The 16,525-nt window shown below is 43.5% G+C and overlaps 1 protein-coding gene across 2 annotated transcripts in view; it reads right to left on the reverse strand.

Annotated features, from left to right (window-relative positions):
* The window catches only part of kif26ab (kinesin family member 26Ab), a 71,666-nt gene extending 57,678 nt beyond the window's left edge, over positions 1–13,988 (reverse strand). The window contains exons 1-2 of one of the 2 annotated variants that reach the window (XM_069535098.1): positions 13,486–13,988; positions 11,307–11,525 (exon numbers count right to left, since the gene is read on the reverse strand). In XM_069535098.1, coding sequence (XP_069391199.1) covers positions 11,307–11,525; positions 13,486–13,620 — 354 coding nt within the window. In that variant the 5' untranslated portion in view covers positions 13,621–13,988. Of the gene's footprint in view, positions 1–11,306; positions 11,526–11,765; positions 12,059–13,485 lie in introns of those variants that run through there. The other variant, XM_069535099.1, reaches the window with a different exon arrangement.
* Between the last annotated feature and the right edge of the window lie 2,537 nt (positions 13,989–16,525).

Consider the following 16,525-nt stretch of genomic DNA (forward strand, 5'->3'; position numbering starts at 1 on the left):
ATAAAGAAGCTTTATGGAGAATGGAGAGAGAAATTCTGCCCGGGGTGTTTGATCAGTTATCAGTTCTACGTTGGCCTTGTTTATAGTTTTATAAATATCTGTATCACTAAGAACACACTACAACACAGAGACATTATAAACTCCACGACATTTCTCTTAGAAAAACTAAATTTATTATGTAATGAAACTACTGTTAAATTAATGGTAACATAATTTTGCAATATTTTTAGATTTTATTGTATTGCAGTGGATTTTGTAATGTCTTTTTAAACTGTATATCAATATGTGTTTTTTTACTTTGCTGCTGTGTGTTCAAGGCACAAAAGAATCTTATCTTATCTGCACAAATAATGGGATGAGTCATAAAATCTAAAGGGAGTCTGAGTTTAGAAGCTTATCTAACGTGACTGTTGCCTAGAAGGGATGAAAATATCTCCGATCACTATGAAAACACTTTGGAGGCAACTCAAGCTTCTTTTTTTTTTTTTCAAAAAAGAAACAGTATCACAAGTGCACCAGTTTGCAGGAAAACTAATTCAAGTCATGGACAACAAACACTGCTGCTGTGTCTCGATTGAATTTTTTTCTGGTGGAAATCCATTATGAAAATCCATACAGCTGAGGTTGACCTTTCCAGTTGTTCCGCTTATTGAGAAATTCAGATGCACATTTTTGTCCGAGGTAATAAAAGCAACTTCGCTGCTGTTTTTGCAAGTCTGTGCTATTTCCTTGAAAATGTCAGCAGGCAAATCGCTAAGTAAAATCAAGAATGGCAAAACACAAACATGTTCCACTTTCCTTGTGATACTTCTCTTTCAGGAGATAGACAAGCTGATGCAGATCTGATGTTTCACCGAGAAGGTTATGTTATTGTCTGTGTTTTTTGTTTGTTTGCAGGATTACACGAAAAATGATATCCTTGAAAGTTTGTGGAGGGGTGGTGCATGCAAGCAACCTTTTTAGCAAAAAACTTTTTTAGATATGGCGTTTTTCAACATTTTTTGATTTCTCAGAGAGCAATTACTGGATATTGATGAGTGTGTGCAATTTGGCGTGGAATCAAATCAAAATCTGGATCTAGTAGATTTGAATATGAGTTCATGAGTGAGCGGATGGGCGTTGGCGGACGTACATGTATGCACTCTACTGAATGCCATTCTAGTTTGGTGATGTAATATTTCAGGCCCATAATTATGCTGCTACCTGAGTGTATTTTTGTAGTTTACGATCAGTTACACAATCATATGAGCACATGATGAGCAGAGACTCATCCAGCACGGCTAAAATCAGAGCTAGGGAGGGCTTGTATTTTCATCATATTCACCCTAAAGCTAAGCCCAGCAAGAACCATAGTAATGGCACTGGCCAGTCACCTTCTCCATCACCTTCTCCATTAACCAGACCACCACTAGGCCTGTGTGCTGGAATGAAGATAAAACACTGACTATAATAATGCAATCATAAATTGGTAGCAGTTAAGTTCAGAAAGATGGATGACTTCTACGGCAAAGTGGAAAGGATGGAGGGACTCTGAATGTGCTTCATCTCTTTCTTTTCCTCTAGTACTTACACGCACGTTCGCACATCATCAATACACACACTCATCCTCGCTCGTGGAGCTGGACACTCGAGCATGAAATGAACATGAGCAGCGTGAACTTTGACTGGCATTTTCTTGCAGCGCCAGGATTTATGGAGCACTATATACGTATCTGAATGAGATCCCCACAATAAAAAATAGCACCAGCGCACAGCCCCGGCAAGACAAGTTAACACAACCCATCTACCAATCACAACACAAGCCATCACAATCCATCTACTATTACACAAACACAAATAGACTCACACAGGGACGCATGCATTCTGTCAGCCAGACACATATAGAAATATGACATGAAAGCAGCGGTGCACTCACACAGCAGCTGCGCACCACAACTACGGTTTACAACTGTTGGCAACTGAGAGACTCCGCTGGGAATGAACGGATGATTGTTCCAGTTTTAAATAAATAATACCTTACAATCAGTGGCTTTGTATTTGCAGAGAGGTTAGCAGTTAGAGTTAGTAAAGCAGTTTTCCGACATGCACTCATGTTGACAATGTTTATAAAATTGGTTTCAGACATTTCTGGAGTTTGTCCTGGTCAGACGTATTAGCAATAACAGGAGAACGCTCAGATGTGGGAGTGTGTGTCGGTAGATCAGGAGGCGGCGCACATGTTTTTTGTTTACTGCACATCAACACGGCGGCCCTCATCGACCTTCTTCTTCCAGTTTTGCATCTGCCGCGTGTTAAAAACCTCATCGACATGCCCACTTGCTTGCTTTTCCTTATGTTTCTCCCTGCCTTTGAGGATGGATTCCGCAGATATCAGTGAACTGTGAGCCTGGAAAGTTACCAGGGTCTGGGCACGGTCAAACATACCGAAATGATGGTGAATAGTGCAAATCAAAAGTTATAATAGAGGCAAAGGTTTGCCACCGCTACATTTGCGTATGTGTAATCGTGCTCAAAAACACATTTTGTTATAAAAGCTTCCCTCATCACTATTCTTATACCAATGGATGAGATAGCTAGCAGTGTGTAATGTTCATCAGTTGCTACATATATAGAGAAATCTGATCTCATTAAGCAGTTCCCTTCAGTCCTACCAGCATTTTAAGCATGTCTCAGCTCATTCTTTTGGTTTTACTACCTTAAACTTTACTGTTATTGTTCGATCTAAAAGCTCTCAAACCCACTGTATGCTACCTGCCCCGCAGCAAAGCACAGAAAACAGGAACAAAGAAGAAAACTATGCCTATGTCTGGAAATAACAGACCTGTAAGAAGAGTGGTGAGACAGATGAATACATATATTCTTGGAACTGTTTGCATTCACAATAACAACTTCATGAGGTGATGTGAGTGATTACACAACCACCAAGTAGCCAAAGAAACCTGTTGATCAGAAATTTGGTTTTGACACTTTGACGCTTAATTTGATCATTTCGTCAATTTTTAAATAATATACACCTCATCATTTAACTTTACCACACAAGGCCTTCAAACTGTGACAACACTGTATATAATTCATCATCTTATAGTTTATTTTATTTTGTGTAAGTAAGAAAAAAAAAATCGCTGCCAAGACAAACTCTTTAAGTGCCTCGCTGCTGGCACTTTGACAAAGGCTCAGAGAAGCTATTGCTCAGTCCATTTAAACATTTATGAGCGATTTTATAAACCCGCTTCTCTCACATCTAGGCCCCGCTCAGCGCACGGCGCTCTGAGGGTAAATATTGCCACAGAGGCCAAACACTGGCAGCATTCTGAACTGGCAGGTGAGAGGTAGAAGCTCCATTGACATCTGCCAAAGAAGGAAACAAAGCAACGTCAAGTCCGACGCAGGCTCGGCACTCTGATTTGTTTGCTGTGAGCGAGGGAGCCCCGCCCAAACAGTGCAGAGTTTGCCGTCTGCATATCCATCTTGGCAAGGATACACAGCGTTGGCATTCTCTTTCAGCACATCGCAATAAGCCAGGGCGATTTGTCTGCTGCCACAAGGCCTGCTGTCAATTGAGCGCGTTTTATGGAGCCCCTCCAACTCGGCGCTCCGCGGTGTCCGTGTCTTGGAAATTTATCTCTACAACTATGTTTTTCCAATACTCTGAATCAGACTCGATAATGGACTGCAGTCTGCCTCGATCGTGCACGTCTCACTTCACCATGACATATGGAGCCGAGCACCAGGAGCCCAGAGAAAGCACAAGACAAAGAGTCGCACACACGCAGGCAGCTCACCCTAAATTAACAAGTCAAACTGATTAATTCTCACTGGTTACACTTCTTGTTGCATTTGTGTTCTTTGCGCATTGACATTTGTGCCTTTGTTGCTCCGTTCTCATGCTCCGCAGACCTGTGCTGTGCCGTAACACATCGTCCTGTCAGCCCAGACTGCAAGTTCATTGTTTCATTTCAGTCTGGCTCATTGTAGCACATGATCCTTCACCAAACAGCAGCAAACCCATTCAGACATGCATGGCAATCGTTCATCAGATACAAAAGCAACAAGGAACAAGCTAAAGAATATAGGTGCTGTCAAAACCTCGGCAGTGTCCGTTGCTATAATCAAAGACTTCTGTCAAAATGACTCTCTAAGCAAAACCAGATCCTCAAATTTGATTGATGAGACAGGCAATGCCATTTCACAATAGCTCACAGTGAACACTCAAACTAAATTTGTGCAAATGCGAGCTGGCAAATCATTCTTCCATCCATTATCTATACAGATCGCCAACTTTTGGTGATTAGGGCCGACAACGGTGTTGATACGCAACATGTGATTTCCACAGTGGAATTTACAAGTCCTGCCTCCTGCATGATGTATATCCACATGCAGGGAATTTAGAGTCTCCAAATAACCTAGGCTGCATGCTAACCCACTTCTAGCAAATTAGCCAGAGAAATAGTTAAAACATTTTGGGAAACCTAATCATTGTTTTTGAGCAGATCATATTTAATTTAGTGGGAACATTTGGACAATGGTGGTTGAAGATAATTTACTTTAGTAAATCTAAACTAATACCACACGATGAAAAACACAACAACAAGTAAAGTCCTCTGTTCAAAACCTCAGTTAAACCCTGTTTTCATTTTAGGGACAAAGTACTTGGCAGCTAATCCAAGAGGATTATGTATAAATTGTTTGTTTAACTTAAGGAGCAGGATAATTGTCTAAACCAACAAAGGAACATTTACACTTTGGGTTTATTTGGAACATTCAAATTCAGTAACAACACATTTGGACATAAATGGGTTCCTTGAAAAGGAAGGGCAAGAACAATTGTAATGTGAAAAGCAACAACAAACTAAGAATGAAGGACAAATGTAGTGGAATAAAAAGTATGGACATTTGCTTCAGAGGTGTAGCGTAGGAGGATAAAGTTCAATAAACTGGAAATGTGCAAGTTAAGTACAAAAAAGATTTCTAAAATGTTAAAACCTTTTAATAATCATTATTTTGTGGTGAGATTTGGCTGCTTCAGGCCAGAATCTACAGAAATTAAAGAAAAGCAAAGACAGTCTTCAAGGTGTGAACGCTCATGCCCTCTGGTAACTCGAAACTGCTTTCTCATCAGCTCAGATAATGGTGCAGTTGTTCTCCTCAGTCGCATACTTTGACTAAACAGCGTTTCTGAATAACTGTTATTAAGGATAATCTGCTGGCTTGTATATTTGATTTCTTTGAATGAATGAGACACTGGAGCCTTTTACAGTAACTCAACGTGGCAGAGTAAACCCCCCGGTCTAAGCAGCTCTAAAAAGCTGTGCTCACCTTGACAGGTAAGTGAGGGAACATCTGGATGGCTCTCTGTAGACGCACATTTCAGTGGCACGCAGCTGCAGCAGATGGCCAGAATAGGACACATTCAGGTTTGTGTGTGTGTCTGAGCTCAAGCATGATTCCACCTGTGTTCCCCACGTGCCTGTGTATGTACAGTGTGTGCGTATGTGCGCATGCATCTGCTTGGAAACTTAAGTCAGCTCCTGTTTATTCTCGCCGGTTGTGGATCTGCTCCTCTGAGCTGCCGAGAGTGCCGTGCAGACGCGAGGAATTGTAGTTATTGCAGGTGGAGAATTCCTTAACCTCCTCCAACAGATTCCTTTACTTTGGTCCCGATGAAAGGCGTTGAGCATCAGCCTCGCAGCGGCTCAGTTTCCATCAGCGCTCGCATCTGAACGCCCATTTCCTGCACTCTGCCTCGTAGCAATTCACCCTCGCAATTGCGATAAGTAGCGGCCTGTGCAGCAACAATTGGGGTCAATTGACTTTCGGCTCACCACATTAAAGATGTAAAATGAAACTGCAGCAGACATTGTGGAGATATGGCCTCCATCCCAGACTAAAGGTTAGAAGAAAAGGCTTCTGGCCTAAAGTACCTTGAAATGCAGGAGAAGCTGAGAAAATCTGGAGGCAGGAAAGTGAATTGAAAAAAGTATTTACGTTCACTTTACTACTGACAGGGTTGTTCCACCGTCCGCATTTAAAGTAATATGGCTGCACTGTGTGGCTGCCAGGAGGATATAAAGGCTGGAAAATACAGAAAAACAAGGGAAAATCTTTTATTCCAAGTCATCTTCCATCAAAGCTTTTTGTTCTGTGCCGACTGTAGCGTACAGTAAGTGGGGGAAAATGAAAATTTCCTGAGCCATTGCCGATCATTCATGAGTTTTTTACGTTTGCTACTTTAAAAAGTATGAAAGTGTTTTACTATAAACCTATTTTCTTTCAATAAAAGATGCCAAAACTAAAGTTAGCTCAACACAAGCAACTGTACATGTACTAAAACTGGCAAAAATTTGGATTCAAATCAGGGACGAGATGAAAATATAATATATACAAGTAATTCAGTGCCAGCTTTCAGCACATGATAATTTAAGACTTGGTGTGAAACATGGTGGAAACCCAATATTTACCTTAAATTCCCAGCCTTAATATTAATTGTAAAATAAATATACATAAACTAATTGTTGCTTGAAGACGTGTCTGACAGCTGCTGAAAGAGCGACTGGTTGAAGCTGCGGAGACTTGAGGTGAAGTGGCAGCGAACAGCTGCATCCTGCTGAGCCTCACAGATACAGTGCAGCACGGTAGCACTATGACTGATGTCTGTGGTCTCTGCACCACTTGACACCAGATTATTGCTCTGTGGTTTAATACAGCCACATGCCATAAAGCAAAAGTCACACTGCATGCAGGGATGAAACGAGGGGACGGCTCAGCCCAGAGTCCCCTGCATTCTCCTGTCTCGTCTCTCATCTGCTCACTGCCTCTCTGTCTCTTGAGTGCATGCACTGCTGAGCAGGCACCACACAGGCACGCAACACACACACATCCCACAAAGCCTCTGGGGCTCAGGTGCTTAGAGGTGAATAGAATAATATGGTCATGCTCTGTTTTAACTCTACGTCAGCTCAAGTTTCACAACCGGAGGGTTCTTTTACACAGTCTCTTTTCTGTCCTTCCCTTCATCCATCTGTCAGTTACTCTGACCTGTCTTCCGCCCTCCTGCAGCGAACCTGGCAGCGTACACCTGTTCCAGCCCAGGTCGGCCCCGCTGAAACCCTAACCCACCATCAAGACAGAGAGAACTGACAGAGAGGTCAAAGGTCAGTCAACAAAGGAGACGTAGCACAGCCTCCAAATGGCCTGAGAAACAGTGGCCAGGTTGGTAGATCTGAAGCCATTCACCAGCATCCACTTCTTCCCCCATCTCTCCTGCATTACTTCTCTTACACTGACTGCACAGTCAACAAAGCCATGTTCCTGCTGGGCACTTGGTCATGACAACCAAACAATATGTGCCATTTCTTTTGTGAGTTTAAGAATGAATTTGGAAAATAGGCGGAAAGCAAGTTACATGCAGTTAGTACATGGCATTCATGCAACGTGTTTATTTCACACAAAACAAAGTCAAACACACTCGCCCTGAAAACATGAGTTGCATGAAGCAGGAATGATTAATTTCCTTTCTCCGGGGCTTTGGAAAAACAAAATCTGATTTGAAGCTCTTACATGGATTCACTAACAACTCTGCACTTTGAGTGGATCAAGGGTCAAACGAGGAACAAAGCAGAAACAAATCAAACATGAATCCAAATGAGCCATTTGAGAGAATTACTGTTCCCATTATTTATGAATCCAACATGAAAAAACTGGCAAAAGGCCTGGTGGTACAAACTAATTCCTGCAGCCACATTCACAGTCACACTCATACACACCATCCATAATAGGCTTGGACACACTGTGCATATATCAGTAGTGCACTGTATTCATAATTAGCTGCGGGTTTTTTCAACCTCTATAAACCAGGATTAAACTTTGTTATGCTAGAATGTCACTGACCTGATTCCTGTGATGGAGCTAAATTCAGTTTCCCCATTTCCTGAGGTTAAAGGTCATGAGCAAGGTGAGACTGACATGAACCTCAAACTAGCTCAACTTTAATCCATATCTTCCAGCCGGCACAGCCCTGCAGGACATTCTCTGTTAATCAGTCAGTGTGCTATAGAGCTCACAAGGACCAACACTGCATTTATATTCATAGGCCTCAGTATTTATGAGAAGGTGTTAGCACTGGCGACTTTAGCATCAACAAACCACATGCAACTCTAAGATCCTGAAATTGGAAAAGATTTGTTGATCTAGATCTGGATGACACAGGAGCAGTATGGAGGCATTTTATGTTTTTTCAGTTTCTGGTCACCATTTACTTCAGTTGCATTGGATGTGGCTCAAACGCTTCACCCACCCCTCCATCGGCATAGTGGTGAGTAGATAATGAGTTTATTTCATTTAACCCTAACCCATGTGAACTATCCCTTTAAGCTGCTGGCTCCAGCTACATATTTACTGTGCAGACATGAAAGTGTCAATCTAATCCTCAACAAGAAAGTAAACTAGTAGTTTAGTGTGCTCCTGCTTTTTTGTCAAGGAAACCTGAGCCTTGATGCACCTCCATGCATATTTCATTAAAATAACCCAGTCTTTTTTGGCTGCCATTCAGCATGAATGTCAACTCTCTCATGGTTCGGCGACCACAATCGAGAGCAGCCTCTTAAAAAAAAATGGTATCAAATGACAGGGATTCTGTCTAAACTGTGACTAAGGGGTCTAAGCTGTTCCAGCTCAGCCACGGGTGAGGAATTATAGTCCTTTCAGGTCGCAATAACTCCAAGCTACCAACTCTATACAAACCTACTTATTGTTACTGACACTCTCCTAACTTTTTCATGAGATGGATTTATGATTTATGACACAGGCAGAAAAAAACCCCACATTCAATCTCATCAGCACACGTGAAGAAAATATGAAATTCCATTTACAGACTTAAAAAAAAGGATGAGAGTGAAGGTAACTGGCTGCATGTCTCCATCAGTCTGTGTTGACAGAGCCGCTGAGGAGCCACTTGGTTACTTTGAAGTTGACTTTCTTTATATCAAACCTCACCACAGTGTCCAGCCACAATAACCGTAGTCTACAATTATTGAATCCAGACTGTCCGCTATTCACTATTGAAGTCACTCCCTTACTGTAATTTTTAATTATGCAAATTAAATAGGTGAATTCCCTTGGTGATGGAAGTTGTCTGCGCATTTTTTAATCATCTGCTGTCTAAATAATCAAATCAAATGCATCAAAGGCGCTTTAAAAAAAATTTTGCAGACAGTAGCTCAAGGACATCATTTCAGGAAATGTAGTTTGTGGTTGAGCCTTGCACAACACCTCGTCAACTGGAATAGTAAAAGTAAAAGTATTTATAATTAGAATACCATCGCAAAGGATGTGTATAAAGGGTAATGCAGTCATATGTGTTCATGTTGCTCTTGAAATGAGGCAGGAGACCGAGACATGAAAGAGGAGAAAGCATGAAAAATATTAAATTGCTATAATTGGATGTGGATGTATATAGAAGAATCTCAAATTGTATTTTTTTTTATGCTGACCCAGTGATTTTGGCCCGAGAACAGAGTTGTGATGAAGCACAATGTGAAGGGAAAGTGCCTTCACCTTTACTGCAGGACATTTGGTAAGCAGGTTCCTTTAGACACAAACAGGAAAACACAAAAGCTGTCTGGCAGACGTGTGTGTGTGTGTGTGTGTGTGTGTGTGTGTGTGTGTGTGTGTGTGTGAGAACAGTGAACTTTCCCTCCACTAGACTTCATGTATGAAAGCACATTCTCTCAACCCAAACAGTCTTCCTTGAATTTTTATCTACTCGCTACTACTACTGTATTCAAACAATAAGTTGACGGGCAGTGTGAGGGGGGAGAGGGATGTCTGGGGACCAAGCCGACTTCCTCTTCATTAAAAAAAAAGAAGTCTGGCGGATGGGGAGGGAGGGGAAGTACGACCTCGGGTAAACAGTCTCCGCTTTTTTTCCCATGACAAACGCAGACACAACACTGGCCGGACCCTTGCAGGTATAGCATGATCCCAGACACATCCAGCGGGCCACCTGAGTCCCCGCTTGACCTTGTTCACTCTGCAGAGGAAGCAATTTGGAAACGATCGCCCACAACTGCATTCATCCTATGAAGCCTAACAGGTGAGCAGCCGAAACTCACACAAAGACAATGGGTTTATTATCCCCCAGCTGGAGGAGACCATACCATAACCCTGGGACAATAACAGCCACCCCAGAATTAAGGCTCAATTTAGCCATCAACAAGTGTGAGGTAGGGGAGGGAAAGGGGGCCGCTCTCCTCTCTTTCTCCAACACTGAGCACCTGGTGAAGGCCACAAAGTACTGCTGGAGGGTCCCACACTAAAAAGGGGAGGTCGGTTCTCATGGCAGATAATAGCAGCTAAGGGGAGGCTTAATGTGTTCCCGGGGTGGACTTACCTGATACCTGAATATAGATCTGATATGCTCGGAACAAAGATTAGACCACACATACAGAAGTCTCAAACGCAGAGACCCAGGTGCTTCAGAAATGCCCCCTTGTCCCTGATATGTACCTGTTCTTGTACCAAAGTCAGGTGCCGTAGGGTTTGGGGGGAACCTTGGAGAGCTGTAATCCAATCTGAAGTGGAGACTCTCTAAAATGGGACAACAAAGGAGGACCGACCCCAGGGCAGACCCAGACCTCGCCACAACAACAGCAGGTCTGAGGGCCTATATTTAACAGCGGTGGGAATTGTTGGAGCAGCCGCACAGGAACACTTTCAATGCACAGCGAAGGTCGACTGGGACTGGACTTCCTCCACAGTCTCCCAACGTAAGCCGCTAGCCTCATTTTCAAGCCCCCCCTCCTCCCTCCTCCCTCGACCACCGACGCCCACACACCCCACCCCACCCCCACACCCAACAGCAAAAATAAAGAGATAAGCATTGTTTGGCCAAACAATGGGCCACTTTCAAAGTCCCAAAAGCTTCCATTTTCACATCCAAGGCCAGCATTTGAAGTTGAGTATGGCAATAAACAACTTTTGCAAGTGGATGGCGAGAGGTTTCTGGGTTGGAAACAATCAGGTGGATGTTCATGGATGGAAAGGTCAACGTTAAGAGCAGGTGCAGGTGGGTGAGAGAAGCCTGAAGACACAAGCAGCTCTACAGAAATGCTCCATCAGAAGAGTCAACAGTGACTTTAACTTTCCCACCTGTTGACTTTCTTGACTATTTCATCAATAAATACTGTAGAACCACGAGGCTCCTCGTGTGATCTCAGTATTTCAAACTGTAAGGTCTCAGGAAATGCAAATAAAAGTTGGGTTTTCAGATAGGGATTGGCCTGAAAGGAAGAAAAAAATATTTCACCAACCTTCAGTGAGTTCTGGTCAGCCAGTGCCAGCGCTTGCCGCCTCAGCTCAGACACTTTCTTCTCACACTGCGGGCAGAAGCCTCCCTTCTCCTCCGACTCGCTGATGGAAACCGACCCGGCGCCCTCGGGGGGAGGCCGGCTGCTGCACCGCGCGTCCTCCGCAGAGTGAAGCCTTTTCCTGGGGGTGACTGGGGACTCTCCACTCGGACATCCCTCCACCTTACAGCATGAACGGGTGAAAAGAAAGTTTGGTCATTAACAACTACTACTCGGGTTGAAAGAACAGGGCCGCGTGTTGCTTCCTGGGTAGAAATTGTTTGTTTGCGTCTTGACAACCTGTCTGAGCACCTGTCCAAGAGCGCACCGCACAGATTGTGGTTTTTTAAAGTTTGGAAACCAGCATGAGAAGCAAATCACCCTTCTTTTTTTTTTACACTCAATCACGTGTAAGACACTTACAGAGAACATGCGGTTGCTGGTGTCGCCTCCATCAGGAGCTGCGTTGCCCCCAAACGAGCTCATTTCTCCTCCAGATCAAGGTCGTACCTTCGGGGGGGAACTCAAAGGTTTCGCCGGTGAAAAACGCGACGCGGAGCCATAGGCTGGATGGACCGAGGACCTGACTGAAGGTTACCGGTCATCTGTCAGACTGTGCTGGGAGCAGGAGCTGCTGGTCGAAGGCGACTGGAGAGTGTGTGATAAGTTTGCGCGCAGCGGAGGAGTTTTTTTTGGCACAGGAGAGAAGTCAGCGGTGCGGGGAGAGGAGGAGGTGTTACTGGAGGAATGGGAGGGCTGCAGCTGAGGGAAACTTTCCTGCGCACGGTGGTGGGACTACATGAGGGTTCAGAGTTGTTGTTTTGCCATGGATCAGTCTGAATAAGTAATGTAGTGCATTATGATAGAGTGTATTTCACATTAAATATACTTTTCTACACATTTCCTCCAGGAAAATCTAGTTTCACACTATCTGACAATAGCCAAACCAATTTCTGCATCAGCTTTACCAAGCTCTTCAATGGAGCTGTGATGTTTACACTTCATCAAATGGAAACATCAGCTGTGGCTTGTGCGTAATTGTTTTGCACATTCCCCAAAATTCAGCCTGAAAGGTCTAATTTTTGGATTCCCACTAGGAATTAATGTTCTGTGGGTCTGAACATAAACTCATCATACTCCCTGACATTTCCCGAACATTGTTTTGCATCAATGTGATGAAGATGATTAGATTGAGATCATTTAAATTCTATTAATTTTATTATCAGAATTGGACATATCAGTTTACCTTGTAGAGAATTCAACAGTTTCAGTTTCAGGGCACATCAGCAACTGTTGCAGCACTGCCCCTTGTGGTTGTTAGTGGGACTCTAGCACCATCCTCTGGCGAAACCACGGAATAGCACCTCCCTAAGTGGAAGGGTGCATGGAGGTACTCAGGTTAAATATTTAATTTGGTAAACTTTGAATATTTCATGCGGATGATGTAAGCGACAGTGGCCACATGCGCTCCTGCTCTTGGCATCAGAGACGGGTTTGTCTCTCTCCCCTGCCCTGAATCGACCTAGTTTAGGGAAACCCACTTCAGGTTTAACTAAATTATGGACAAGGATGTTAAAGGAGTGAATTAAAAAGTCCACAAGATCCAAAAAGATGATAAATTCTCATTTAAAAGCAGTTTTTAAGGTGGGCTCAAAACAATCTTGATCCAAAAAAAAAGATGTATTTAAGATATGCAACGATCAACAAATGAACGAAAAAGATCACAATTAAATAATAATCAAATAGTTCAAAACGTGTTTTCGCTTATATATACATTTATACTGCTTAATTAATTTCAGTTTCTGTCTTAATAACCCGATTTCTGGCCCATTTGCCTTTATGATGCATTTTGGCCAAATCCCAGCAAACATAAAAAAAAGTTTAGACTCTTCAATCCGCTTCAAATTGTTGCAGAAGTGTTGAATGCGTCAGATAAAAGATGAGTGAAATGAAGGGATGAAGTTTTAGATGAGAAGAAGAGATGGAGGATGCTGCACGGTGCGCCTCCAGGTCCTGAGCACCGGACAGGAGCCGTCAAACGCGCGTCATTTGTCGGACTTGTCACTGTTTCCCACTGATTTTACATTTACGCATGAGCTCATCCTTTGGAAAAGACGTGTTTCAACGATCTCCGTGTTCTTACCTTTGTTTTTCTCTTCAGCAGGTGACTCGTAAATCCAAATATGATGTCGGAGTCAACGAAGATGGTCCCCAGGTCGATGACGCCGGGGTTGGGCTTCCCAGCTCCGAGGGAGCCAGGCGAGTTTGGCAAAGCCATGTGGGGTGCGCGTGTAGCCTAAGAGAAAAATATATTCCACTCCACAGGAAACCTATCTGAGCTGTACATCCATCTATCTCATATCTGTCGCGCCCTCCGACGAAAAGATCCGCAAGGCTTTTTAATCCGGACATCCAGTGAGATCACGGTGCGCGCTCGCACGTGTGCGTAAAACAACCCCTCAGGTTTCCAGCGGAGCGGAGCGCGGAGACAATGCAGCGATACAATCCATCCGTGCGCGCAGACAGCTTTACATCCACTCACACACTTGTTTCATGAAAGCCACTATGCATGGTGCAGGTCATGCTCTGATGTCTGCTGCAGGAGGCGCACCTTGTGCATCTGCTGCTTTCTCCCCTCTAGCCTCTCTCTCTTCTCCCCCCTCTCCCTCTCAGTCACTCATCCCCTCTCCCTCCCTCTCTCTCTCTCTCTCTCTCCTCAGCCCCCCTGTCAGCCTGTGATGACCTGCTCTCCCACCCGATTTGCTGGCAAGAAGATAACGCAACAAAACACAATGACAACCCAGGCAATATATATAACGACAGCGTCCCTGTAATATTCACACTGTGTGCGTGTGTGCACGGTAATGACCTCATCATGGCTTACTTTATGGTATCCCTGCCTCCTATGTAAAATTCCTGGGTGTATTTATTGCACTGTATTTTGCACAAGGGAATATCAGACAGCTGAGAGACACTTGATGTCTTATTTCTGCAACAGGGATGAGGCCTCTCCAATCAAATTAAACTGACTTCATTCGGATTGATTTTAATCTACTTTATTGCAGCAGGTTCCAGGAAAATCTAGTCAAACTAAATTTGACTTTTGAAACAATCATCCAACATTGAACAAAATCCCATGTGTGACACCGGAGAAACGTGATGATTGAAGATGTTTGTGCCGCTCAATAATTCAACTGTTGTGGGGGATTCAGTCAGTGAGATCTCATCAGTCTGGTCATTGAGGAGCCGTCACCATTTCCAGCAGGCTGAGGCTAATTATGCCATATTGACTGGTCGAGACCAGCAGGTATATTGTGCAAGATTCAGGAGAACCATCAGTTTGATAATGGCAGAACTAAAGAAAACCATTTGATGATGTTATCAGTGTTAAAAGTTGGTCTGGCTCTGAGTCCACAGAGCATTTTGTCTCCTCAGTTTTAATTCATGGAGTTGAACCAGTTTCTCCTGAAGCTGAGCAGCAGACTGATGAGGTGATGTCATCCATGTGGGACTGCACGTCGTCACACTGTGGACTCATTGACTCAGTGGTGATGAGATTTTACTGAGACAAATGTTTCTGTTCTGATTCAAATGATTTTAAAAAGTGACAGCGCAAACGACAAACAGTATGTATGAACTATACTATACCATGCCACAATGCACTTACCATACTATGCTATACTATACTATACTGCACCAAATCACACTGTACTGTACCGCACTGTATTATACTACACTATACTAAACTAAACTATACTATATTATACTTTGTATGAACTACAGTATGAACCAGCACTCTCTAGAGCATGTACCTCTGCCAGGGCCTAACAGTCTCCTTGTAGTCAATCTACCTGCATCAAATTTCATGCACTCATTGATTTCAGGTCCTTAAATTCCCATCATTTTTTAATATGGATTCATTGATATTTCCCAGGGAATTTAGTGACAGTGTATAATCTGGATCCACACCGAAACTGAACCTCCTTGATGTAGGTAACCAGAGTTAAGTGCTCTTGGATTAAAGGGATATTCCTGTGATTTACACTTGGAGGACTCCCAACAGAAAATAACTTTTTGTCCTCGGGCTTTTAAAAACACAAGCCTGTTTGTTAGTGCATTTCTGCAAATGTTCAGTTTCCAAACCCAAAGAGGAATATCCCTCGATGACACCACATCATCATTGTAATGTCCTTCACGTTTTTTTAAAGAATCTGTCACCAAAGCCATAGAAAAGTGTTGTCACAGTCTGACCTGTGGCTGCTGCTAATGAGGAGTGAAATCGATGGAGTGGCCCTTCAGCTGAACAAAGAGAGAAGCTGCAGGCGGATTATACTCAGGGTGGATTCTCACTTTATTCATTTCACACTGTTGGTTTGGTTTAATCCGCTGAAGCCAAAACATTCTATTAGAAGTTAGACTCAAGAGATTGTGTAATTCATCCAATCAGACGGGTGTTTTGCAAACTTTAAAGTTGCACGTCCTTGAGCCAGAAAGACACGTTTTTTTATTCTTCAGCGGGTCAGAGACGATCATTTAAAAATAAGACAATGATGCTGTGACGCCTGAGCAGAGGGGGGTAAATAATAAATATTCTAGGCATGAATAAATTACTTTTGATCCCACAAACACCTCACACACCACGCACGTCACCACCACCCCCTCCCTGTCTCACTCATACACACAAGGACAGACACACACACACTTTTTTAAGATAGGGTGGAGGCAGAGGGGGTTGTCTTGTCAGTGTAGACCAATAATTACAATCCATAGTAAAGATGATTTACCACGTCCGTCACCCAGCACTTCCCACTGGAGAAGGCCTGGGTTGGGTTGGGTTGGGTCTCCCCCCCCACCCCTCCAGCCGCTGATGAAATTCGGAGGACGTGGATCCCCCTGGGACGAGCAAGTGCTGCTACATCTGCTGCCCTTGTGCACGTACAGGGAAATCGCTCAGGGCATCTCATTAATGCCTCTCCTGTGTCTTATCCTCGTGCGTGTGAGACCTCTGCAGCTTCTCCTCGTGCACGGACCAGGCTTTGTGAGAAACGTTTAGCAAATATTGATAGTTCTCTGTGCACGGAGGGAGATCAAAAGGAGAAAAGGAGAAGGGGGCTGTCTAAAAGAAGGAGAGAGGGGGGAGTAATCGGTGCACGGTGCTTCCATGAATGATTTACGCAGTATTA

Source organism: Paralichthys olivaceus, chromosome 12 (genome assembly GCF_024713975.1).
Source record: "Paralichthys olivaceus isolate ysfri-2021 chromosome 12, ASM2471397v2, whole genome shotgun sequence".
Taxonomy (NCBI): Eukaryota; Metazoa; Chordata; class Actinopteri; order Pleuronectiformes; family Paralichthyidae; genus Paralichthys; species Paralichthys olivaceus.